The 27,098-nt window shown below is 41.1% G+C and overlaps 1 protein-coding gene across 3 annotated transcripts in view; it reads right to left on the bottom strand.

Moving 5' to 3' along the window:
• The window catches only part of LOC138712113 (potassium voltage-gated channel protein Shaw-like), a 932,154-nt gene that overhangs the window by 72,757 nt on the left and 832,299 nt on the right, over positions 1-27,098 (bottom strand). For all 3 annotated transcript variants that reach the window (XM_069843532.1, XM_069843530.1, XM_069843531.1), the window contains 2 exons: positions 17,138-17,380; positions 11,040-11,351 (listed from right to left, as the gene is read on the bottom strand). In XM_069843532.1, coding sequence (XP_069699633.1) covers positions 11,040-11,351; positions 17,138-17,380 — 555 coding nt within the window. The remainder of the gene's footprint in view (positions 1-11,039; positions 11,352-17,137; positions 17,381-27,098) is intronic.

Raw genomic sequence — 27,098 nt, 5'->3', positions numbered from 1 at the left:
ATGTGCCGACGCTTTATCCATTTAAGCCTTGGTTTTTCTGAACCGACGCATGCGACGTGCGAGATGCGAGGCCCACCTAGCACAAATCCGGACTACACGAGAGATAGTGAGTGGTTTCTATAACTGCGAGATGAGAGGTCTGCGCACCACGCAACTATAGAAACTACTCACTATCTCTCCTGTAGTCCGGATTTGTGCGAGGCGGGCCTCGTCTCTCACACGTAGCATGCGTCGGTTCAGAAAAACCAAGGATTAAGCCACACCTGATAGAATCCCGATCCGGATCGAATCCCCTCAATTTAAGTTCTACCTTTCAGTTTCCTTTGGTGGCCTACCCTCACAATATCCAAAGCACTATGTACAGAGGTGCACTCATTACGAGTGATTAAGTGGCCGGGATCCGTCGGGATGAGCGCCGTCTTGAATCACTAAGTGATTACTTACGCATATCATATTATTACGATGTACCGAAGTACATATGATATTTCCGTGCAAGAATTCTGCGTTACCTTACGATGAAGAATGGATAGAACAGAGAAAAATTCTCTCCGGCACCGGGACCCGAACCCAGGTTTTCAGCTCTACGTGCTGACGCTTTATCCACTAAGCCACACCGGATTCCAGTCCCAATGCCATATCGAATCCCCTCAGTCGGGTCTCGATTCCGGAGAGAATTTTTCTGTGTTTATCCATTCTTCATCATATGGTAACGCAGAATTCCTGCACGGAAATATCATTATGTAGCCTACTTCGATATACTATAATAATACAGTTGTTTTGGTTTGAATGTTTTATTTTTGTTTCAGTTTACAAAATGGTAAGTATGGGTCTATGATACGAGAAGTAATTATTATTTTTTAGTTGGTTATTCAACGACGCTGTATCAACTACGAGGTTATTTAGCGTCGATGAGATTGCTGATAGCGAGGTGGTATTGCGAGATGGTATTTGGGGAGATGAGGCCGAGGATTCGCCATAGATTACCTGGCATTCACCTTACGTTTGGGGAAAAGTACGGAAAAAACCCAACCAGGTAATCAGCCCAAGCTGAGATCGAACCCGCGCCCGAGCGCAACTTCAGACCGGCAGGCAAGCGCCTTAACCGACTGAGCCACGCCGGTGGCCAGAGAGAAGTAATTAATGAAGGGGATGAAATATATCAGGTATTTGAGAATTCAGCCGAAGAAATTTCAGGGGTTGTGGAAGAGTCCTAGGTAAGTATTCTGAGATAGGGAACTAGGGATCTGCGTGTTCAAACTTACACGTAATGGCGTGATATATATATATATATATATATATATATATATATATATATATATATATATATATGAGGTGGTGTTACAAACTTTCAGGGATGATGGCGAAGGGCTCATGTATCCGGAAGTGACCGAGTCCGGAAGTGACCGAGTCGAAAGTTACAAGCAAGAATAGTTGTGTGGAAATGAAATAATTTTATTTCTCTGTACACCTTATTTATGCGTATATATCTGTACATCCTACACATACTGTTTTCATCTGACGTTGTTTACGTTGTCTACTTACAGTATTCTATTCAATGCGCTGTCTGAGGAGTGGGGACAGAAAACTACACTAAAGCAATGCAGATAGCGTAATGTGTAACGGACATGGTCGGTCCTGATATGCACGTCTGTAGACAGCAGTGTATGTGTACAAGTTGCAGTGTCCAGTTTATCAGTCCTAGTGGAATGGAGGAGTACACGAGAGTGGAATATGCAGAAATGATTTTCGAATACGGATAAACCAATGGGAACAGTAGACAAGCTCACAGATTGTATCGGACAAGTAGCCACGTAGGAGACATCCGGCCCATACCATCTTTCCAAGACTGTTCCAAAGGTTAAAGGAAGGAGGGCACGTGGTGCCAAATTACAATTCCATTTCCACACAACTATTTTTAATTATAACTTTCGACTCAGTTATTTCCGGACCATGGTTCCTTATCTCAAATTGATACATGTGTCCTTCGCCATCATCCCTGAAATTTGTAACACTACCTCAAAACATCCTGTAGATCTATATAAGGAATCCGGAGGTTCATTGCCGCCCTCACATAAGCTCGCCATTCGTCCCTATCCTGTGCAAGGTTAATCCAGTCTCTATCATCATATCTTACCTCCCTCAAATCCATTTTAAATAAATAAACATACATATATACGTTACATATATTTTTGGGGGGACCAGTACGCCACTCATTGATCCTACACGTGGCATAGCGATACATTTGGAAACGTGTCGGATACAATATTGCTATTTCTCCGTGGCACAATCGGTGAACACTGCTGAATATTTCTGTCAGAGGGTGAGATCGAAAGTTGAAACTTCAGCAGGTACGGTACTTTTCTATTTTAGCTTATGGTATATCACTTTAAACTTGTGCTGTAACATTAAAAAGGCCAGCTCCAGTTGTTTTGTAATGTATGTAAAATGACAATAATTGCTTGGAAGGGCGAAGAAAGAATATAATTTGAGAAATGCATATCCACAGGAGTCCAATACGATATGATTGACTTGATCTAAAGGGAACTGTACTGAAACAATGGCTGGTATTGTACAGTATACTCTTGCCCAAAAGCATAATAAATAAATACTACAATACGTATTTCGATGGTTAAGAAAAGAAAGAAGTCAGAGATCTCATCAATAAAATACGAGGTATTGGGATTAAAAAAACTATAGTAGAGCGTCTCGTTTAGGCACAGTAAAAACGTCAACAAAGTGCAGGTAACGTGTGGAGGAAGACAAGTCGTAAGATAAACACGAGGGATGCACAAGGTTTTAGTTACAACATTTATGGCGGAACATTAATTGAAATTATATTTTCCAAATACACATAAAACAAAGGAACACAAATGGCAATAACATTATCAGATACACATTTTAACAAACAAGCTATTGTAACGTTAAAATAATTCAATATAACAAATCAAATTTTGCTACTTATATGATGTTGCTTTCAAGCAGTATTTTTTACAGCCATGAATTTTATTCTCTGTATGACTAACATAATATCAGCGTCTTCTGTGGCAGAATTAACAAAACTACAGTATATTGGTCTGAAATGACAACATTATTTCCTAAACATAATTACCTCTATATTCTGCACAATGAAGTACCGGGTAACATAAATTCGCTGCACAGCTTTATAAAAGACGGCCTTTAGCTTAAGAGATTGTAATGTATTATGGAACAGAATGCTATAGATCCTGAATTCTTGGTTTTCAACTGACTTTGTTTGCAAGCCTACAGTGTTAATCAAGAAATAACAACACTAGCAATATAAGACCGTAGACTAAACGTAGACCAAAGGCTGGCATGAATGCTTTCCATACAAGAAAAGTAGTTGACATTGTAATGTGCCGAAGAAAAAGGGACTGGCATGAATGTAGTCTAAATACATGAAATCTGTAGCGAAATTTGTAAAACATGTGTATTTGTATAAAACATGTGCTTCAAGGCTACACAGAAGTGGAAGACCATTTACTGATGAAAGCGTCCAATTCAAGGTCACGTTGAATACATTGTTCCTTCGTCTGTCGAACGCCGTTTGCTTCATTAGATTATGTCTTGTAATTTATAAATTATAGGCGCGACAAAACTGGCCTGAAAAAGTGTTGGTAGTACTGAACCAAAAATATAGAAGTATTCACGTGAAAAATTAGATAGATTTAGAAAACAATGTTACCGGTACTGAAAATCAAACTGTTGGCCTATGCATATATAATGTATCGATATTACCTACATACGTTGGAAGAACTGAAAGACATTATGAAAAGGAAAATTGTACTCGTAGCAATTTCAGAAGAACTCATAGGTATGTGTTAATGCAAATTGTCTTAAAAGATGTAAGAGATGTGTGGCGGCACATAGAGAAAAGAAACAAAATAAACAAAGGAAAAACAGAGCGGAGTCTTTCATAAGAAATTCGTTCACGTGTTAACCTAAGCTCACACGAAATCAACCGAAGTCTTCCGAAGTTGACTTCGCGTATGGCAACCGGTTTTTTTTTTCTAAGATTTTTCTGAGCAGAACAGTGTGGTTCTTATCGCTTGGATGACGTAACGTGCTATGATATCCATGCAGTAACAGGACATGTGACCAGATGTATCTAATATCAAGTGTAAGCTTTCACGTAAAAAAAATGTAATTAGTATTAACGTATTTATATGATACAAATAAAAAAAAATCATGCGTCGTTTAACAAACGATTAAATATCCGGAGAGCTCTGTTTTTTTTTTTTTGTATGTGCACAATGGTTGTCACCTAATTATAAGTCTGGATGTAATCAGTTCATTTTAAATTTTATTGTGAGCTTGTGTCTTAAGCTAAGAAATAATGGGTGCTATGCATAGACATTTCGCTAGTCCGCGCTACGAGCGTGCTAAACTAGCCCCGGCTATCGACTGATTACTTGTACGGGATTCATACCATATCATATCGCTGACACTGGTTTATGAATACGAAAAACGTTAATTCGCTGATCATCCACTGGAAGCCCGCGCTAAGAATGTCTATGAATATGGCCCAAAGAGTTTAGTAATGTATACAATACTCGAATCCTAAGTATTTGGCCTCGTTTAGATAAAAAATCATCTTTCCATTCAGTGACAGTTGTAAATTTGATTCACGTTTCCACATTTATTAATGCTGCGACAAGTCAGAATGTAAATTTCAAAATTATAATATGCCGCGCCACTTCTCTGACAAGCTAATTTCACTTGTTGCCGCATACGACAGGCGCTTCTTGTGTGTAAATTAATGTTTTTTTGCAGAGACGACAATTTTTTTTCACTCTCTGTTGTGTCCGTTGCAATTCCATCAAGCGCTGCAAATTTATTACATCGTGACATAAACGTCTTTATTCCTATGTCAATTTTAAATACGTGACAAGCAACAAAATAGTGTTTACAGTACTTTATGGTTTTTACTGCCTCGGTAGCAAAGTGTTAGCGAGTTGGGCTTATAAGCCAGGAATCCCGGATTCAAATCCCGGTCGATCTATCATGAATTTATAATTTGTGTTGGGCAAGCCCGTCGTACAGGCAACACAAGGATTTTCTCCGGGTCGTCCGACTTTCCACTGGCTTCTATTGTCAATGAATGCACGGTTTCCACGTCTTCCTGTCACACACTGTTACAGATCTTCACAGAAATTGTGGTTAAACCGTCAATGTTATGTAAAAAACCAACGAAATATAAATTTATTGGTATTTTCCGTACAAAATCTCCCAGCAACACTTCTGTAACGTCTCTCGTTGTTCTGGAATACTCATTCCGTAATTGAACAGTGTAAGCAATAACGATTTTAAGTGCAGAGAACAAAATTTTTCAGGACAGACATTTTTCTCCATCCAGATCATATATTACTGGTGACAACTGTGATTGCATACATTAACTTGGGCCTAATTTGACTTCGAATTTCAACATACACTATCTACCAAAAAGTAATTGGGCACTGTTTTTGTTCCTTTAGAACCTCGCGGTACCACCTCTTGTTCCTATAACAGCAGCCACCCTGTCAGGCATGCTCTCCACTAGTTTGTGTAGGATATTCGCTGAAATGCGTCGCCATTCCTCTTGCAACATGACACTCAGTTGGACAATGGAAGTTGGCCGCATTTCCCGAGACTTCAATCGCCGGTTCAATTCGTTCCAAAGGTGCTCAATAGGATTGAGATCAGGACTCTGTGCAGGCCAGTCCAACCCGTGAACATTATTGTCTGCATATCACTGCATAGTAGCCACCGAAACAGGGGGCCAACTTCCATTGTCCAACTGAGTGCCATGTTGCAAGAGGAATGGCAACGGATTCCAGTGGATATCCTACACAAACTAGTGAAGAGCATGCCTGTCAGGGTGGCTGCTGTTATAGCAACAAGAGGTGGTGCCACGAGGTTCTAAATGGGCAAAAACAGTGCCCAATTACTTTTTGGTAGATTGTGTATGTAACTTTTTTAGGTTATCGGGCTTCGCACATACAATCTGTTTTGACAATCACTTAAAAATGACAACAATTTCTCTTACAATCTTTGTTGTTTACACTCTCCATTATTATTCAACTAAAAATGCTACCTTCTCAAAACTCTTTCACAAAAGACCAGAATGACATTAGGCTTTTATGTTTAATTTACATCTCTGATTCATTCATCTGTAAACAACCCTATTTAGTCCCCTTCCAACCTGCTTATCACCTATCGGAAAGCTTTCTCTTTATTTAATTAATGGCGGATACTTGGCTTTTCGACATTCACCAATATAAAACCATCTGTGTGGACCAATTTACCGACAGAATTTATTGTTGCCCAGGGTGCGCCATTAGAGGCTCGTCTACGTTACACTAGCGGTAAGATGATGTTGGAAAGTTGTTCGGATGTCACAGGAGAATCTAAGGCTCTGGAGAAAATCCCTGTGTGATAGCCAGTGCCAGCGTTGAGTAAAAAGCCAGTCAGTGAGCACTTATTGCCAGTGCAGCTGAGAACGGCACCACCCAACACGTCACGCCAGCAATCTATCTACTGCGTCAAAAGCAACACACTCGCACTTCGCGTTTCTGGTGTGTGTCTTTGAGTACAGTGTCCAGTCAGTGGCATCTGTTACCACTTCGGCTGAGAGTGGTACCACCTCATAAACAGATGTGACGTCAGCAATCTCCCAATCACAGTTGTCATCTTTCTCGCCCACATTCTGTTGTAAAGATAAGACACTCGCTCTCAAGTTCTCATTACTTATTTCACACGCCAGAAATTGTGGCACTGGCTTTACTTTTTCTACTTGGACCACGGGCTTGCCCAACACAAGTCATAAATCGGGGATCGAACCCGTGTCAACAGGATTACGAGTCCAGCGCTCTAGCTATTGGAACGCTATGGCGTCTTGGAAAGTATGTTTTGTGGTTATGTTCACATGATTTAACTTCTTTAACTGGCGTGGAGTATAAGAACTGTTTTTAAATTAGCAAGAAAGCAGCAAAATAAAATAAGTAATTTATGCCACTAGGCTCAAAAGTTCAATAACGTTTAATACTTGTTGTTGAGTTACACCATTCATCGTAATTCCAGTCCTATAGCAATACAGTGGACAGCTTTGTAAACAAGTCGCACCTCGTTTCTTGCTTGCTTTGTAACAGGAGAAACGATCGTTCGTTTCCTCGGACTTAAATCACTGCGCGGCGCCTGTAATGTATTTTATTGCTCCGTGGCTATTTTATGTTATTAATCTAACGTTAAGTTGCCAGGAGCCTCCCCAGTCTGACCTGAAATAAATACTGCCAAGTGGGTCGCCGAGGCGGTGGAGGTAAAATTGTCTGACCCTTTGTCTGGACATGTACAATGAAATTCTTTGCATTTTTATCCTTTTCCCATAATTTTTCAAGCGCCATCTTTCAAGAGGGATAGTATCAGGGCTCGAAATAGAACGCTCTGTTATTTTCGTGAACACAGTGCTATTTATGACAACGACGTCAGTGAAATGGCGCCGAGTAATTCAATTAAATATTTATATACGCATCAATTAATATAAAAAAGTTCGGGAACAAGACTTCGGAAATGTTAATGCCTTTCATCACATTTACACAGACGGAAACCACGAACGGTATTTACTTCATCCAACCGAAAAAAAAGAATATATATATATATATATATATATATATAGTAGAATAACTCTTCTCGGGTTCTCAGCCAGGTGAGTTGGAGATTAGATTCCAAGCTTTCGACGGCTAGCTCTGCCATCTTCTTCATCCCCGAAGAAGATGGCAGAGCTAGCCGTCGAAAGCTTGGAATCTAATCTCCAACTCACCTGGCTGAGAATCCGAGAAGAGTTATTCTATATCAAACGCCGGGAAAGCCTCAAGTCATATATATATATATATATATATATAGAGTGTTTCATAATTCCTATTACACACTTCTAGGGATTGTAGAGAGAACTTAGCAGATAAAGGTTTGATGTGGAACCCATGTCCGGAAACGTAGGGGGAGATAGAACCGTTTCCTTGATGGAGGGGGGCAAAGTAAAACCGTAGAATCTCCATATAACGGGGTTACGGGGGACATCATTTATCTCATAGCTTGACCGTGGTACAGTATATCGGAATATGATTACTATATTTTCGAGGGCTTGTTCCTTACGATGTTACATTCACATCCGCGATGTTTCGGACCGAGTCGTATAAGACTTGAACTATAGGTCTGCTACAAATTATAATAGACCATAACTTAAAAAAATCTCCCTCTTTTTCTCTATCGTACAGAAACACATGCATACATCAATAAAACTACGTAACAGTGCTAACAGAAACTTTTTTATAAGAAGTTTACCTTCCTGAAGATATCATATGAAATATAATCGGTAATTATGTATGGAATTATAGGATGGGTTGCTCATTTAAATCCAATTTTAATCCACTTTATTTATTACAGAAGAAAATAATTAAAATATGTCTTCATAAACCTATTGATTTTCCATCTCAATATTTGTTTCTAGACTTTAATGCACTTAACGTAAGACAAATTTATTATATTGTATTAATAAAATTCATACATAAAAATCGAAATAATTTTGAATTGTATTATCATAGTTATGAAACAAAACGTATGAATTCTTTAAGATTGTTTGAACCAAAATGCAACACTGTTACAGTATTTAATCATAGTAGTAATTTAGGCCCAAGAATATATAACAAATTCATATTTAAATATCCTAATCTTGTCAATTATAATAGCTCTAGTATTAAATTTAAAAAGTTATGTATGGATTTTATAAAAATTGAAAAATTGTAAATTTAAATTTATATACCATAACTGCACAGTAGACATAAGACAAATTGTATTGTATAATTATTAATTTCAATTCAGGAATCCGCCCCTGAGCACGAGTTCTACTCTTTCAGGGGCGAGCTAAAGTTTTTTTCTGTATATATTATATTTTATGTTACAATTATTAGCAAAATAATAAATAAATAAATAAAAAAAAATTATTTAATCTTGTCTTTAAGTTTACATATTATACCGGGATCACTTTTCTTTTTTCTGCATTGTAGTGCGGTATGTTATTCATATTTCTCCAAGTGACGGCCTGAACACCTGCAGACTTCTAACACATGAGTACAGGCTGTTACAAAAGAAACATTACAGTGCTTCCATTCCTCAAATGAGATAGAAATTCGTATAGTTCATAAATTAAAAATAAATAGGCCTATTGTAGTCCAGACACATGATCTGAAGACATTAATTCATCATTTTAAGCAGAGAAACTGAATCCTAAACAAAGGGAAAAAAAGATATTTTGAATTCAATATTTTCTAACGCCAATAGAAAGAAAAGAGTTCAGACAAGTTTAGGGGGACTCCCCATGCCCCCCATAAATCCGCCTATGTCCGGAAACGTACCATTTCGGTGCTACAAGGATGAAAAGAGTAAGTATTTGACTGTGGGTAACCCAAATTGACAAAGGACGACGTCTGAAGTCACCTGATGTCACGTGTCTTCTGTTTACAATCTGACATACTGCTTTGAACTTAACCACACTTGCCATTCAGTCGGTAATAAATACGGTACAGTACAGGATGTCTGCATATAAGTTTGCCGAGAACATTTTTCGCTTGCAGTCCGACATCTCGTCCAAACATTCGGGAAAAGATGGATAGGTCGAGTTGAGGTATTTGATTGGCCGCCACGATGGCCGGATTTAACTCCTCTCGAATTTTTCTTTTGGAACCACATGAAAGACGCAGGGGAATGCCTAGTCTAAACCATGGTACGCAGCGGACCTTAGTGTAGTCAGCCGGTGTGGGTTTGGGAACGCGCCTAACTAATAGATCTTGACATATCGCAGTGCTGAGTTGTGGTGCCCCATCCCGAAATTCCAATCCATTTCATATTAAGTGGAAACTGAATGGGCTAACCTTGCTGCATGCTTTTGAGCTACACTCCGTATACAGCTAACATGTTTCCACTAGATCGACTGCCAAACACTGAACTTTAGTAATAATGCACTGAAGATTCCTCAACCTCAGTTGAATTATTTTTGGTTTATTGAAATTTAACAAAAATCCATACTTTAAAAACCTACCTTACTTACGTACTTACTTACAAATGGCTTTTAAGGAACCCGGAAGTTCATTGCCGCCCTCACATAAGCCCGCCATCGGTTCCTATCCTGTGCAAGATTAATCCAGTCTCTATCATCATATCCCACCTCCCTCAAATACATTTTAATGTTATCCTCCCATCTACGTCTCGTCCTCCCCAAAGGTCTTTTTCCCTCCGATCTCCCAACTAATATTCTATATGCGTTTTTGGATTCGCCCACACGTGCTACATGCCCTGCCCATCTCAAACGTCTGGATTTAATGTTCCTAATTATGTCAGGTGAAGAATACAATGCATGCAGTTCTGCGTTATGTAACTTTCTCCATTCTCCTGTAACTTAATCCCTTTTAGCTCCAAATATTTTCCTATGAAACTTATTCTCAAACACCTTTAATCCCTGTTCCTCTCTCAAAGTGAGAGTCCAAGTTTCACAACCATACAGAACAATCGGTAATATAACTGTTTTATAAATTCTAACTTTCAGATTTTTTGACAGCAGACTAGATGACAAAAGCTTCTGAACCGAATAATAAGAGGCATTTTCCATATTTATTCTGCTTTTAATTTCCTCCCGAGTGTCATTTACATTTGTTACTGTTGCTCCAAGATATTTGAATTTTTCCACCTCTTCGAGACATAAATCTCCAATTTTTATATTTCTATTTCGTACAATACTATTCTGGTCACGATCATAATCAAAAACTTCGTCTTTTCGGGGATTAAATAAATAAATAAATAAATTAATTAATTAATTAATTAATTAATTAATTAATACATAAATAAGTAAATAAGTAAGTAAATAAATAAATAAATACTTCCAAATCTATCGCTTTACTTGCTTCAAGTAAAATTTCCGTTAAAAACCTATTTTATCTTACAAAATTTAAATATCATGCCGTGTTGTTAATAGGAGAACGTTTAAAATGGAATACCTGGAGTCGCTCCGCGTAGTATACGAGGCTCGCAAATACGACGATGCCCAGGACGAGGAAGAAGACGAGCAGGGTGAGCTCCTTGGCGGAGGCCTTGAAGGTGTGAATGAGGATCTTGAGCCCCGGAGAGTGCCGGGTGAGCTTGAACAACCGCAGGATGCGGATGATGGAGAAGAACTCGAGGATGTCCGCCTTGTCGATGCGGTGCGCCACGCTGCTCTGCAGCAGGATGTCCGTGTAGAAGCTTAGCGTCGCCACGAAGTCTATCACGTTCACCGGCGACTTCACGAACTGCACCAAGTTCGGACTCACCTGCAACATATCACATTACTAGAGCCTAGTATGAAAAAAGGATGGAAATGCGGATGGATTTCATTAACCAAATTAAGAATGAATGAATGAATAAATAAATAAATAAATAAAATCTGCAATGCTTGGGAAAAGTGGCATAAGTCAGTTTCCACAAACATTTTTTTGAATTTAATGGCATCTTACGGAACATCTGGTCGCTTGGGAAAAGAGACATAAGTATTTCTCCCATTACAGTAATTCATGCAGAAGAAAATCAAATCGACATAGACCAGTGTGAAGACAGTTTTTTTTCCTTCTCCTGTAAAATTAACATTTTTGACTTGTGCCACTTTTCCCGTGCACTACAGAAATAATAATAATAATAATAATAATAATAATAATAATAATAATAATAATAATAATTAGTGAATGGCTTTTTAGACATAAGAAGCTAATATTCCAACTACCTAAAATAATTCTGACTTTTATCCTACTTTTACCACCACGCACCCGATAACAATGTGACTTTTATTTCTAATAATTAACCCTACAACAATGAGTATTCCACTAAAGCAACACAATAGTCGTTATTGGACTCCACACGACGACGACAATGACAATACACGGCGTATATTATTGAGAAGAACAACAATGTTTCAATTAATGTTCAGAATGCACTATGTGCAGAACAAAACTGTCAGTTTTCAGTTTACAGTTCGTTCGCTTTGGCTAGTTCTTCTAGCTCACTATTCAAGTTCACTACACATCGAACTCAGGTCTTCCGGATGCGTCGCACTCGCCTGGACACTGCCACAGTTACGGACTCATTCACGCAAGTTCACGGCACGTCGAACCCCGGTCTTCCGGCTACGGTCCACGACACGTCGAACTCAGGTCATCCCAGTTGCGGTCCACCACATGTCGAACGCAGGTCTTCCGGCTACGGTCCACGACACGTCGAACTCAGATCTTCCAGATGCGGTTCTCTGCACGTCGAACTCCGGTCTTTCAGATGGTCTCGAATGCTGGCTTCCTTGCTCGCTCGAAGACTCACTTGTAGACTGACTTCCGAAGACTGACTCACGGTGTTATTTATTACACCACATGATCTAGAATCTTCGATTCGCGTGGCTTTTAGACTCATCGAGAGAACTACGCGCTACAGCTCCTACCGATGCTCCAGTTTCCGTTTCCCCGCTCCTTCCTTCTCGCTAGATGCGCGCTCAACTCCCTGACGCGACCAGAATATTCCAACATGGCGCCACAATATTATAAACGATCAAGCAATATCCTCAGTCTGGTATAAACAATGCCGCTGGATTTGAAAGTGGTAGCCAACTGTAGAGAATGCTGAACAATGCTGTTAACTGTTTAAATTAACTCTTTGTTGCATAGTGAAAATATAAAGGAAAAAAAACACAAATAATAGCCTAAATCCAGACCTAGGTAATTTTAATTTTCATAAATTTAAAAATAAAATGAAGCAAACAGTTTAGTATTTATGTCCTTTTTATTTTTCATAATATTGATACACTATATATTAATTCAAACATAATATTTTCATTTGTTTCTATTTTTTATTGTACTTGTAATTCCTGCTTTGTACATATTGTATTAAATTTTGTATAGCCATTCGTTACCTTGTAAAACCTATTTGCACGTGCTTTTTCTGCTGGTTTAATGAGGGACAAATTAAAAATTTTCTCCAAGAAATCGGATGTAAGAAATTTCATCGGTGCATTGCTTTTCATAGCATAAGACAAGACCTATTCTATTTTCCTAAGCGCTACAACGGGATTGATCTGGATACGCGAGCAAGTTAAAGGACACAGCCAGACGTCACGAGCAGTGGGGGATCTTTCTTGTGGCCAGTACCTTCTATTCTATTTTCCTTGGTTCTTACTGTATGCTACGGCGCACGAAAGCATTTGGTTTGACGGGATAACGAATGACCAATAACTTTATTCATTTTAGTATTTTAGTACAAAGTTGTTATTTAGACCTAATATAGGAACTGTCCCCGAACACGAGCTTATCAGACGGTTGTGCGCTATGTTTATTCTATCTATTCATTTTGTGTTATAGTATACAGTAATAAATAAAATATAATACAATTACGAATGGGCAGGTACCCAGTGATAATATTGGTACAATACAAAAGTTAACAAACACAGAAAAGGAATAAACACATTTACACAAAAAAACAAATACAAAACGCAACACAAAGAATACAATAAAATTTAAATACTGTACAAAAAACAAGCGAATGCAAAGCAAATTAAAGATGACAATTACAAAACAATAATTCAATAATTACAAAGCACTAACACAAATACAAAACAAAACAGAAATACAAAACAACACAAATTAATACAAATTCACAACATGAACTCTACGCACAATATAAATACAAAAACACAACACAAATAAAGATTTTAGAACACACTGAATCACCCTTAGCACTGAGCTGAAGAAATTGCTAAACTCTTACGCGATACTTGTAACGCTAACACATATATTAACCAATTTTAATACTTATGAAACACTTAAGACTTCGAAAACACTTACATACACATATTTATTTCCAAAACCTTTCACAGCTCTTAAAAAAAGACACACGCACGCACGCACATACACACACAAAAGCAGCAGCAATATCAAAACAGACACAGAACAAAGGGACATGATAAAACAACATATTAATCATGACTGGATGCGTTTGATTTCACATAATGCAGCTGCACCCCAGACAGGATAGGAGTAAAACAGCAGAGATCGTAAGAGAGATGTGTAGAGTAGCATGCAATTTTGTAGTTTTAGGGATGATATCTTCTTGAGAAGCGAATATAATTTAGCGAGGCTTGACTATGCCGGTTTAAGTTTTTTGTTGATATGATGTTTCATGATAGACGGCGACCTAAGTGCACTCCAAGATATTTTACAGTTTCACCTTTTGGTTTGCAGGGTATTACAAGGTTGCAGGATTTATGTATGGAGGATTAGCAGTACGACACAAAGTATCATTGCTTATTACTTATTAACAAAGCGCGGGCCTCGTTGCCTTTTCATTGCCTGCTGCCGCGATACAAGTTGTCTGCACAAGGGCTATACCGAGAGTCTGATGTCACGTCCACATCACTCGCGATGGGCACGGCGTCTCGACGCATTCTCAATACGTACAGCAGTCGGTCGGGCACCTGTAGACCGTGCAGAGATGTAAACGAGATTGCCAGTATTGTCAGACGTAAAGAAACAGAAGTTGTTACAATATGTGGAGGGATTTGGCCGTGAGTATTTCACTATAAAAGGAGTAAGTATGCCATATACAGTTTGAAGGCCACAGAAAAATTTTCATCCAGAAGCACTGTAAATCTAAACAACATATAAAAGTATAACGCTGTTTGGCAGACATGATACACAATCGACTTCAAATTCATATAAGCCTACTCAGAGAGAGTTTTGTAACGACCTCTGCAATATGATGGTATGTTCCAATATTCCGTTACACAAGTTACAAAATGCTACTTTGAAATCATTTCTGCAGAAATATACTGGGCGAAACGTTCCATGCGAGTCAACTCTACGCAAAATATATTTATCCCCGTGCTATGATCATGTCATCAACGGCATTAGGAAAACTGTCGCAAATAATAAAATATGGGTTTCTATAGACGAAACGGCAGATGTGGAAGGAAGGTCTATTGGCAATGTTATTGTTGGAATATCTCCGGACAAACCTTCACAAAAATACTTGTTAACAACCGAGGTGCTTACTGCAGTAAACAGTTTCACAATTGACACTCTCTTTGAGACTGCTATGAATCTTTTGTAGCCTGATGGAATACAAAGAGAAACTGTCCTTCTTTTTGTGACCGATGCTGCAGCATACATGTTAAAAGCAGCACGCCAAATCCGGACTAGATATCCAAACCTGCTACATTTAACTTGCTTGGCCCATGGTCTGCATAGGGTAGCTGGAGAAATTAGGTCGTTATTCCCTGATATTGACAGCTTAATCTCCAACGGAAAGAAAATCTTTTTGAAGTCCTCGTCTCGAAAACAGAAATTCAAAGATATCAAACTAGGAATTTCTTTGCCACCACAGCCCATTTTAACTCGGTGGGGAACTTGGTTGAAGGCGGCATTGTACTATTGTGAACACTACAAGGAAGTCCGTGGTGTAATACAAACATTTGATGATGAAGCGAGTACGTCAATAAAGATTGCAAAGTCGTTGTTTTCGGAAGCACTCTATGAAGATTTTTACAAAGATGTTCCCACAACAATAAAACAACTAGAATCGTCAACCCTCGAAATGTCCAGTGGCCTCCAACTCGTAGAACATTTGTACCAAAGTCTGTGTGAAGCAAAACCACATCCAAGTTTGGAACCGGTTAAGACGAAATTTGGGACCGTGTTGAAAAAGAACTGTGGATTTTCAGCAATGTGTGAAATAAGAGATATTTTGTCGGTTAATGACGAGCCCTCAGATGATACGTATATAGCTCATATTTTCGTTTCGCACCACTCACGTCTTGCGATGTGGAACGCACATTTTGTCAGTTCAAAATGTTTCTAAGTGATAGGCGAAGAGGTTTTTCTTTCGACATTTTACGGAAATGTATTGTTCTTTATTGTAATGGAACTGTGGACGCATCAATAGGTGAATCATAAATGAAAACTGTTGTACAGTATTGCATTCTATTAATAATATAATGTTATTAAAGTTCTAAGGATGTGTTACAATGCATTTATTTACAACAGCGCTGTCATGTAAAGAAGGTACAACTTTGTCCTTCACCGCACTGAACCTGTACAACGGAGGGAACGTCCGTATCTTCCCGTCCCATCACACAACAAGCTAGGCATACACCACACTATCCAAGCGCAGGTAACTTATGAACGCGGGCAACGAAGACCGTGCTTTACTTATTAATGGAGAAAAATTTGCTCCGGCACCGGAAATCGAACCCAGGACCCTCAGCTTGACGTGGTGATTGCTCTTACCATCTGAGATATGCCGAGACCCGATCCACAGCGCCAGCCGAATTCTCCTCCTTTGTATCGTCAAGAATAAATAAGAATGTATGTATACGAGTATGCATATTTGCTTCGCATTTGTTGTAATTGAATGCGATGCGTCAATTTTCAAGTCAACGATATATAATATTTATGCTTGAGGCAATATAAATAGACCTAATAAAAACTATAAATAATAATGGACATTAAATTGATCCCTGAGGAAGTTCATCAGTCTCAGTACCAGTAAGCTAACTGAATTAACCCTAACAATACAAAGGTATTTTTTTAATGCCATGCAATACCATTTTGTGGCCATTACAAAAATATTCAATTTTGAACACTTTTTTAACATTTGTAATGAGCAAATAATATGTACTATAACAAAAGAGAAAAATTGAAATATCATTATATATTTGCGAACAACTACTTTAACAAGGCGTGGATATTTTTTTCCACCATGACACATATTCTTATTTCAATAAAGCCATCGGTGAAAACGATTAAACAATAACACAGTAAGATAGGACCCCTAACTGACAATAAACAATATTTTCATATTTTTAATGTATCAATTACATATTTGAAATAGAAAGTTTGGAAAAGGTGGGCACAAAGCACCCCTTCGTTGGTATTGCTGGGATTAAATCCATCCAAACTAAATCACCTTTCAGAACAAATCAAAATGACTAAACCGTAACAAAAGAGAAACAAATAAAACTAAACCAAATATGCAATCAAAGAACTGACTAATCGACCAACATTTAATCATTCAACGTAGAGCTCACCACGGATCTCACGGCGAGCTCGAACGTGAACCACGCGTTGCATACCAGCTCGAGGTAGAAGAAGGCCTCGTGTGGATCCGTTCGCTCCTTGTCTAGTGTCCACGCGTACTGAAGCCCTCCGGCGTCCTGGCTGACGTTCACTGTGACATTGCGGATCACCGGGACCCTCATGTTGGGGTGCGTCTTGAGGCAGAAGGACAGCACTGACACGCAGATGAAGAACACGGATACTACCGCCACCACCTGCGAAACAAGCGAGATGAAACTTTTGGGAGATTCAGTTTAACTATTCATCTAAATTCTAGAAAACTGCTCTACTGATATTAGGGCTACAGTGTTGGTGTCTAATTAATGATGTCATGGCAAGATTTGTATGTATGTATGTATGTATGTATGTATGTATGTATGTATGTATGTATGTATGTATGTATGTATGTATGTATGTATGTATGTATGTATGTATGTATGTATGTATGTACGTACGTATGTATGCATGCATGTATTTTTTATTTTAGTAGGTTATTTTACGACGCTTTATCAACATCTTAGGTTATTTAGCGTCTGAATGAGATGAAGGTGATAATGCCGGTGAAATGAATCCGGGGTCCAGCACCGAAAGTTATCCAGCATTTGCTCATATTGGGTTGAGGGAAAACCCCGGAAAATACCTCAACCAGGTAACTTGCCCCGACCGGGAATCGAACCCGGGCCACCTGGTTTCGCGGCCAGACGCGCTAACCGTTACTCCACAGGTGTGGACGTATGTATGTATATATTTCATTTTTTTCATTTCATTTCATTTATTATATTCCATGAGCAATGAAGCAATGAAGCTTTAAGATGTGGAAGAAGTCAAAATTTTACAATATAACAGTTACATTTTTACAAATTTTTATAATTTTTACAATATTTTACAATTTTTACAGTTTATACAATTTTCTACAATTTTTTACAATATGTATGTATGTATGTATGTATGTAGGTATGTATGTATGTATTTTTTTACTTTATTGGGTTATTTTACGACGCTGTATCAACATCTAGGTTATTTAGTGTCTGAATGAGATGAAGGTGATAATGCCGGTGAAATGAGTCCGGGGTCCAGTACCGAAAGTTACTCAGCATTTGCTCGTATTGGGTTGAGGGAGAACCCCGGAAAAAACCTCAACCAGGTAACTTGTCCCGACTGGGATTCGAACCCGGGCTACCTGGTTTCGCGGCCAGACACGCTGACCGTTACTCCACAGGTGTGGACTGTATGTATGTATGTATGTATGTATGTATGTATGTATGTACGTTTGTACGTACGTATGTCAATAGATGGTAGAAGAAGTGACGGTTTGGTTTTTTCATACAAAGAATGACTGAACAGATTGAAGAAGTGTTGACAACACTTACAAATACTGTTTCAGTTGACATCGTCAGGCTATGAATGATCACTTCGATAAACACGTTGTATGAACATAAAACTTTTGCATGGAAATTCAGACTCTAAACGAGTGCATGTTGATGTAGGAATTTCGCTGCAAAAGTGACATGAAAACAGTGAACAGCAGAAAAATTATCTGTGTAGGCCTACTCAGCCACATTCTCTGCTATAAATTAGATTCAAAAAACTTCAGCCACGTTAACCTTGGAATTGTTGTTATTTTACAAAATTTTACAATACACAAAACATGGAAAGTATCCACTTTTTATTGCCGAATAAAATGTACCCTATAAACGAAGTGGACAGTCAATAAAAGACTGCATGACTCGTAAAATATTGAGGCCATAGTGGTGAATATCTGTAACCATGAACTGAAGTTGAAGATGCTGTTGATGATATGTGTTTGACGCGTGATTTTATAGCACATTTTGTGACTACTCCTAGACACTACACTCGCCGTCTGTTACCTGAAAATGGATGAGAGGCATAAAGAGAACCGAGGAGTCAACCAACAGGGAAGCAAGCAATGACCGCACGTAAAGGTCAGCAGGGCGGGGTGCTGCTCCAGCTTCGTTCCTGCTTCCCTTTATGTATTCGTGCTGTGTAAATCGATGCTGTAATGTTATCCTGGATGATTTAAAGGAAATATATACAAAGACTTGCTAGGCATGCTTTATGTACCTCCCTCACGTAGTCTGTGAAGGATCAAGTTATCCAGCTAAGAAAGAAGAGGTATTCTGGGTCTGGACACAGGCTATGAAGGACCGAAAGAGAGAAATTCTTACACAAATAGATGAAAGTAACGTACTATATTCCAAGAACACAATGAAGACCGTTTCTTGGTTATGTATTGTAACCAAATTAACATATGGACTTGTCTTTCAGTGGCGAGACATTTTTTGTAATGTTGGACAAACTAATTGTTGAAATGAAGCTTTGTTTCTTGTTACAAATTTTGTGGCTCCAAGGAAAGGTAATAATATGACATATATATCGCTATTATTTTTATGCTCGACCATGCCGAAATGTAGTAATTATACACCTGGTAGTAGCCCTTTAATGCACCTCATTAAACTACACCTATTTATTATAGTTCAGTTGTTCAGCCAATGAGAAATGACCATTGTACCATTATAAAAGCGCAAGTATCGATTATTCTCGGATATGCAATCGAAAGACAACTAGCGAAAAGTCACGGAGGCTGGAAATACAATACTGTCGCAGAACGTTATGTTCTATTACTATAATAATTAGCGTTAATTGTAAATAATATTCAAATAAATTCAATTTGTAATCTCGTTTTTCAATTCTAAATCAATTTCCAGGTTATATCAAGACTAATGTTCATGTTATTCTCTAGATTATAATTCAGTGGCGTATACTGGTTAAAGGGTTTGGGCTACCGCTGAGCCTATTATTACACAAAATATATCTAAACAATTACTTTAATTTTAATTACTATGGTAAAACTAATAATACAAAATTATTACATTATGTTATATTATAAACTTTTTCTTTTGTAATTTCCTTGGGCTACCGCCGGTAGTCCCGGTAGCCCGCAAAATACGCCTGGATTATATCAAGGTCAATGACATTCGTTCCTCGGAAAAAAAATCAATACTTTCGCGTCTGCGCACATTTCACAATTTAGAAGGTCAGTTTCCGCTTCTCACTTACATAACCATAACATGAATACTTATGAATAATTTCAAGTTAGAAATTTGGTCGAGGATAAAAAGTCGTATGAAACTTGCCTATAATGGTAATTAAGACGCTCGTATGAAAATTACGAAACTCGCTTTCGCTCGTTTCATAAACAAACATACTCGCATCTTAATTACTACCATTATAGGCTCGTTGCATAATGTACTATTCTATCGAACCCGTTGTTAGGAAACATGATTCCTATGATTTCATATGGTCGCTCAAATTTAAATGCTTGCTCTTCAAAAATCCCAAGAAATGACATATCTCATTTTATCTTGAAGCCACAGAAATATAAGAATAAGAATAACAACAGCCCATTAAACCCTATTAGGACAAGGGCCTCCTGTAACACCTGTTACAGGGCTAGTTCAATTACCCTAAACTGGCAGGCCAATTCAATTAAGATTTCCCCTGCTATTCCTGCATTCCATAGGTTAATCTCTTACTCCCTGTGACTTTGGTTTTCATATCATATAAGTAAAATATATGTGGTATTATGGCAGAAACTGAGATGTAGAGACCCAGGAACAAAATTGAAGTGGCCCAAATTTTGTTTCTAGGTCTGTACAATCTTGGAAAAAATATTTTGTCTACTTCCATTAGTAAGTAACATTAATACTAATAAGAAAAATATCACTTCTGATGTATCCCTAATTTTTCCTGAAAGAATCAACCCTCGCCACGTAGCTGCTTTAGAGTTTCATGCTACTTGTCTGGTGTCTTCTTTGACCCAAGAATATTTGTTGTTAATTATTAGAATATTTTATAGCTTACTGCATTTTTATACACAGTACAAAGAAATTGAAAGTTTTTATTGTACCTAGAATTATTCACTTTGCTTAAAGAATTAATTAATTAATTTAGTTTAACGGCAGACTATTCTGTTTCTGCGTTGTTACTTTTTCAATTGTCAGAGAGCAAATTCACTTTCCTTGAAATATAACACAAAAAGGAAATTGTTATTGCAACAAGTGTTAATTATTATGTTCAGACAATTAATTAATTAATTGATTTAGTCTCATCACTTGATCCAGTAGAAAGAACAAGAAGCTAATTTTACAAATACAAATAATTACTCTTGAACCTACAACATTTTATCCATAGCCTACATGGCACTCTATGCTGTTTGTTCACTTTTCAAAGGACATGTTCACTTTGTCTGCAACAAAACACTAGGCCTATCGCTGCAAAAATAATTCTAACTATAAAATAAAGAGGTGCTCTATAGCAGGGTGCGATCTAAGAATCCAAGCAATAAACATGAAAAAATAATCATTATATAATTATGAATTAATAATTTTAATTGTAAAGGAAAATAGAATAACTAAGGATAGGATATCTAGTTAATATAACGTTTCGGAATAGTATATGGATGTAGATATTAATAACAAAATATTGTGTGAGGCCAGAAAAGATCCCAGGTAAGTGTCGAAGATTAAAACTGCTTTCCTGTAAAATAAAATGCATATCAGCTTATGCCACAGTTTAGTAATCATTATGCTGCATTATACATATTTTTTATGTTCAGCAAACTTAATGTTACAATACAGTAGCAATGCATTAAATATGAGATTTATATATGTCAGTGACGTGATAAAATATTGTGAATTTTATTAGTAACAACAATGTAATTTATTCGTCACAACAATAATTCCTTTCTACAATTCACCTTAACGCTCTCGTCAACAATTGGATCTTCACTCAACACAGTATTCGTTATAGCACTCCACCGACGACAATGACAATTTACTTGGACTATTACGCACAACAATGAACTGTTAATCTTAACTAATATTTACAAAGCACTATTTACAAATCAGAACTACCAGTTCTCAGGTCACAGTTCTTCTATCTCAGTCACTCGAGTTCACAGTATCTCGAACCACAGACTTTCAGAGACAGTTCACTGTACTCGAACTCGGGTCCCTCCAACTGCGATCCACTGCACTCGAACTCAGGTCCCTCCAACTGCAGTCCACTGCACTCGAACTCAGGTCTTCGGATGCTGACGCAGATGCGGACGTACACTCGAATCGAACTCCGGCACACCAGTCTGGCTTGCTTGCTCTGGCTTACTCACTGACTGAATAACTGAAAACTCTGCTCGAGTTCGCTGGCGCTTCTTCTTTTATAGCAAAATCATAGTTGCGAGAAATTTCTACAGGTGTGTAGAGAATTATCTCGATATCTCCACTTCGACGGACTTCTGGAATAGTCGGGAAGGTCGTTCCACATTCACTGCGTTAAGTAGCAGCTGCGCGCGCAGCCTCCCCTCGCGTGTAGGCCCCTTTCCTCGTGAAGCCCGCGCGATATGCTCTCTCGCGGGACGCTGGTCGTGAGTTCGAATCTCACGTCGCTGTCACATTGCTCCCTCCTTAGGGCTGCTCGTCCCGGGCAGTCCCTTGGTAGGCTGCTAATCGGTCCAGATGCACCACCATCATCTTCCCTCGAGGTTGTCGCTGGATGCGGTACACCACGTCGTTGATCCGGGTCACCACGCGGTATGGTCCATCCCAGGCACGCTGCAGCTTTGGTGATTTCCCTTTGGTCCTGGTAGGTCGATACAGCCACACCAGGTCGCCCTCCTGGAATCCTGCAGAGTTGGCTAATCTGTCGTAGCGTACCTTCATCCTGTCGCTGGCCATCTTGAGGTGCTCTCTGGCCAGTTGGTGAACTCCATTCAACTTCTCGGTGAGTTCTGCCACATAGTCAGTTGCTGGCTGGTCGGCGCTGGGTGGCGTGCCAAACAGCAGATCACAGGGCAGGCGCAGTTCTCTCCCGAAGACCATGTTTGCCGGTGTCATCCCTGTTGTATCGTGGACCGAAGCTCTGTAGGCCAAGAGGAACAGTGGGACTCTGGCATCCCAGTCTCGTTGATGGTTGGACACCACCTTCCGCAGATGCTCTTCCAAGGTTTTGATGTAGCGTTCCACCATACCATCGGACTGTGGGTGGAGGGGAGTGGTCCTGGTTTTATGCACCCCCAGACGCTCGAACAATTCTCCCATCAGGTTGGATTCGAAGTTGCGCCCCTGATCGCTATGCAATTCCCGGGGCACCCCGAATCGGCAGATGAAGTTGTCAAGCAGCGCGTCGGCCACCGTCGAAGCCTCTTGGTTGGGAATCGCGTACACCTCTGGCCATTTTGTGAAGTAATCCATGGCGACTAGCAGGTAGCGGTTCCCGCGATCCGTGACCGGGAACGGTCCAGCAACGTCGATGGCGATCCTCTCAAAAGGAGCTCCCACGTTGTACTGCTGCATGGCTCCCCTGCTGCGGGTCCTTGGTCCGCGACTGGCTGCACAGGTGTCGCATCTTCGGCACCATTGTTCCGTGTCGGTTCTCTGATGCAACCAATAGAACCTCTGCCTTAACTTGTCCAGCGTCCTGTTGGCTCCCAGGTGGCCTCCAGTCATTCCAGCATGAGTCTCCTCCAGCACTTCCTTCACCTTGCTCCTGGGCAGGACAAGTTGTTCTATGCGGGTCCTTCCATCGGCAGACTCCCAAATCCTCTTCAGGATACCGTCCTTGACAGTGAAGGATTCCCACTGGGCCCAGTAGCTCTTGTAAGTGGTGCTACGGTTGGCGATATCGGCCCATACTGGTCTCTGGCCGGACTCCACATCACGCAGTAGCTGTCCAATGTTTGGGTCCTCCAGCTGCTCCCTCCTTATGGCGGCGTTATCCCATCCTGGGCTCGGCTGGTCGGCAATTGCTCGGACTGCGTGGGCGCCATCCCGCTCTTCTACTTTCAGGCAGTGTTTGTAGCCATCCGGGCACGGACGTCGTGACAGGGCATCAGTGTTGGAATGTTTCTTCCCTTGTCGGTGTTCAGAGGTGAAGTTGTACTCCTGCAGACGTTGAACCCAACGGGCGGTCTGCCCCTCCAGATTCTTGAAGCCCAATAGCCAGGTGAGTGCAGAATGGTCTGTCCTCAGATGGAATTCCTGGCCATACAAATATTTGTGGAAGTGCTTCAGGGCTTCCACAATGGCATGAAGTTCTCTACGCGTCACACAGTAGTTTCTCTCAGCCTTGGATAGTGTTCGGCTGAAGTAGGCAATCATCCTCTCTTGCCCGTCCTGTTCCTGAGAGAGTACTCCGCCGATGCCTACGTTGCTAGTTTCCGTGTCGAGCGTGAACTTCCTTCCAGGGATGGGATATCCCAGTACAGGAGCAGTGCAAAGCGCCTCTTTCAGCGACTGGAAGGATGACTCCGCCTCGTCTGTCCACTGGAATTGTCGTTTCTCCTCGGTCAGCTGGGTTAGAGGCTTAGCGATGTTGGCGTACCCAGCTACGAACCTTCTGTAATAAGTGCAGAGGCCGAGAAAGCGGCGCAGCTCCTGCTTGTCCCTCGGTCTCGGCCATCCACTGACGGCTTGTAGCTTCTCCGGGTCCGTGGCCACTCCGTTGGTCCCTACTACGTGTCCCAAGTAGTTGACCTTCTTCTGGAATAGATGACATTTCTTCGGGTTCAACTTCAGTCTGGCTTGTCGCAGTCTTTCGAACACTTTCCTCAGGTTCAACAGCTGTTCGCCGAAAGTCTTGCCCACCACGATGACGTCATCAAGGTACAGCAAACAGGTGTCGTATGTCAGGCCTCTCATTAAGGACTCCATTAGTCTCTGGAATGTAGCCGGGGCGTTGCAGAGGCCGAACGGCATAACGGTGAACTGCCATAGTCCCTGGCCTGTAGAGAATGCCGTTTTCTCCTTGTCCTCAGGATGTAGCGCCACCTGCCAGTATCCTGACTTGAGATCCAACTCGAGAACCACTCTGCTCCGGCCAGGGTGTCCAAGGTGTCGTCAATTCGTGGAAGCGGAAAGCAGTCCTTCTTAGAGACGTCATTCAGTCTTCTGTAGTCCACGCAGAAACGCAGGTCCCCATTCTTCTTCTTCACCAGCACCACAGGTGATGACCAAGGGCTGTCGGATTCCTCGATGGCCCCTCTTGCTTTCATGCCCTCCAGTTGACTGTCAATCTCCCTCTGTTTAGCTAGAGGGACGCGTCGAGGAGGTTGTCTGATTGGGCGAGCATTTCCGGAGTCGATGCGGTGCTGAACTTTCTCCGTTCTCCCGTAGTCGTTTTCAGACAGACTGAATACGTCCTGAAATTCTGTCAGTAGATCGTGGACTTGTCTTCTTTCTCTTTTGCTTAAATTCGCCGGCAATTCTCGAGCCAGCTCTTTCAGTGATGGGTCTAGATCTGGACGTGGTCGGTGACACTCTTCGTTATCTGCTAGAGACGTCACAGACACCACCGGCTCGACGTTACCTAATACAGTTCCACTAGGCACCTCCTTGTCCCGATTGGTGACATTCAGGACCCTCACCGGTACCACCTTCTGATTCGGGAGTAGGGATCTGGCCACATAAACCCCATCTATCGGAGTTGTTTGCGAATCGAGGAGCAGGTTTCTCTTAGGTTGTCCGTCCAGTCTTGCCGTCACCACCATCTCGCAGCTTGCCGGGATTGTCACATGATTCTCCAGGGTGAGTCTGCTGGCCATGGGTTGGTCTTCGACGTCCCTCAGGAACACTTCATCCTGACCAAAACGCAGGATACGGCGCCTGACGTCCACCGTTGCATCGAAGATCCGCATGGCGTCGAGTCCCAGGATGACGTCTTCAGTGATGTTGGCGACGAACACCCACATCTCCAGTCTCCTCTTTCCCAATGTCAGATCCAGGAAAACCTCCTTTTGGATGGGCAGGTTCTCGCCTGAGGCAGTACGTAGCTCATACCGGCGCAGCGGCGTCCTCCCAGGTAGGCCACGCACGACTTCCGGTCTGGCGATAGTGAGCGACGCCCCGGTGTCTACCAGTACTCTGCATGGGCGGCCTCTTATCCATCCGTCAGCAATCAGCCCATCGTCGCATCTTCTGTTAACCGTCTTCAAGATCAGCCGAGGGGATGGTGATGACGGCGCCGACGTGCCCCTCGTCGCATCGGCCCCTTTTAGTTTTCCTGTTTGTGACCAGATCGGTCACAGTCCCTCCTCAGGTGTCCAGGCTCGCCGCAGGACCAGCAGGTGGGCACTCCTCGTCTTCGTCGCTCGGGTGATTTCGGTTGACGTTCCTCGACGTCGGCCGCCGCGACGCTCCTAATCCGGTGCGATGCCGAGACGTTTGCCGTCAACTTGGCTGCCTCCATCCTGAGGGCCGCCGCCAGAGCTGCATTGATGATGCGATGCTCTGCCAGGAGTAGCTGTTGCTTTATTTCCGGGTCTCGAACTCCGCAGCCGAAGGTGTAGGCCGCCTCTCCAGCGATGAAGTCATTAGGTAGGCCCCTGAGCGCCTTATGGGCCAGTTGTTCCACCGCCATCGCGAATTCTTGCAGGGACTCGCCTGACTGTTGGACCCTCGTTTTCAGTTGGGTCCTGAATGCTGCCGCAAGTTGATGGTCACCATAACGTCCCTCCAAGGCCGCCATTATCTCAGCGGCTGTCCCATCTTCTGGAACGCTGTGAAGAATCTCCGACGCCTGTCCCTGAAGCGCGGCCAGCAGCTGAGTAGTTTTCTCTGCTGGCGTCCACCCATTGTGCTCTGCGATGGCCTCGAACTGGCGACGGAATATCGCCCAAGACGTTGTACCGTCGAACTTCGGCGTCTTGATGTTGTGATGTCTGGCTGAAGCCGATGGTTCCGCAGGGGCACCATATGGAGTCCTCAACTCTGTGGCCGCTTCTTGCATGGCACGTCGAACCTCCTCGGCAACTATCTGTTTATGTTCTCTAGCCTGGCGATCCACCAACGCGAGAATGTGCTTGTTTTCCTCAGCGTGTTTATCCATCATCTCACTCGTCTTGTCCAGCAACTCGGTCGT

The sequence above is a fragment of the Periplaneta americana genome, chromosome 13 (assembly GCF_040183065.1).
Source record: "Periplaneta americana isolate PAMFEO1 chromosome 13, P.americana_PAMFEO1_priV1, whole genome shotgun sequence".
Lineage (NCBI taxonomy): Eukaryota > Metazoa > Arthropoda > Insecta > Blattodea > Blattidae > Periplaneta > Periplaneta americana.
This window is presented reverse-complemented; position numbering and strand designations above follow the sequence as displayed.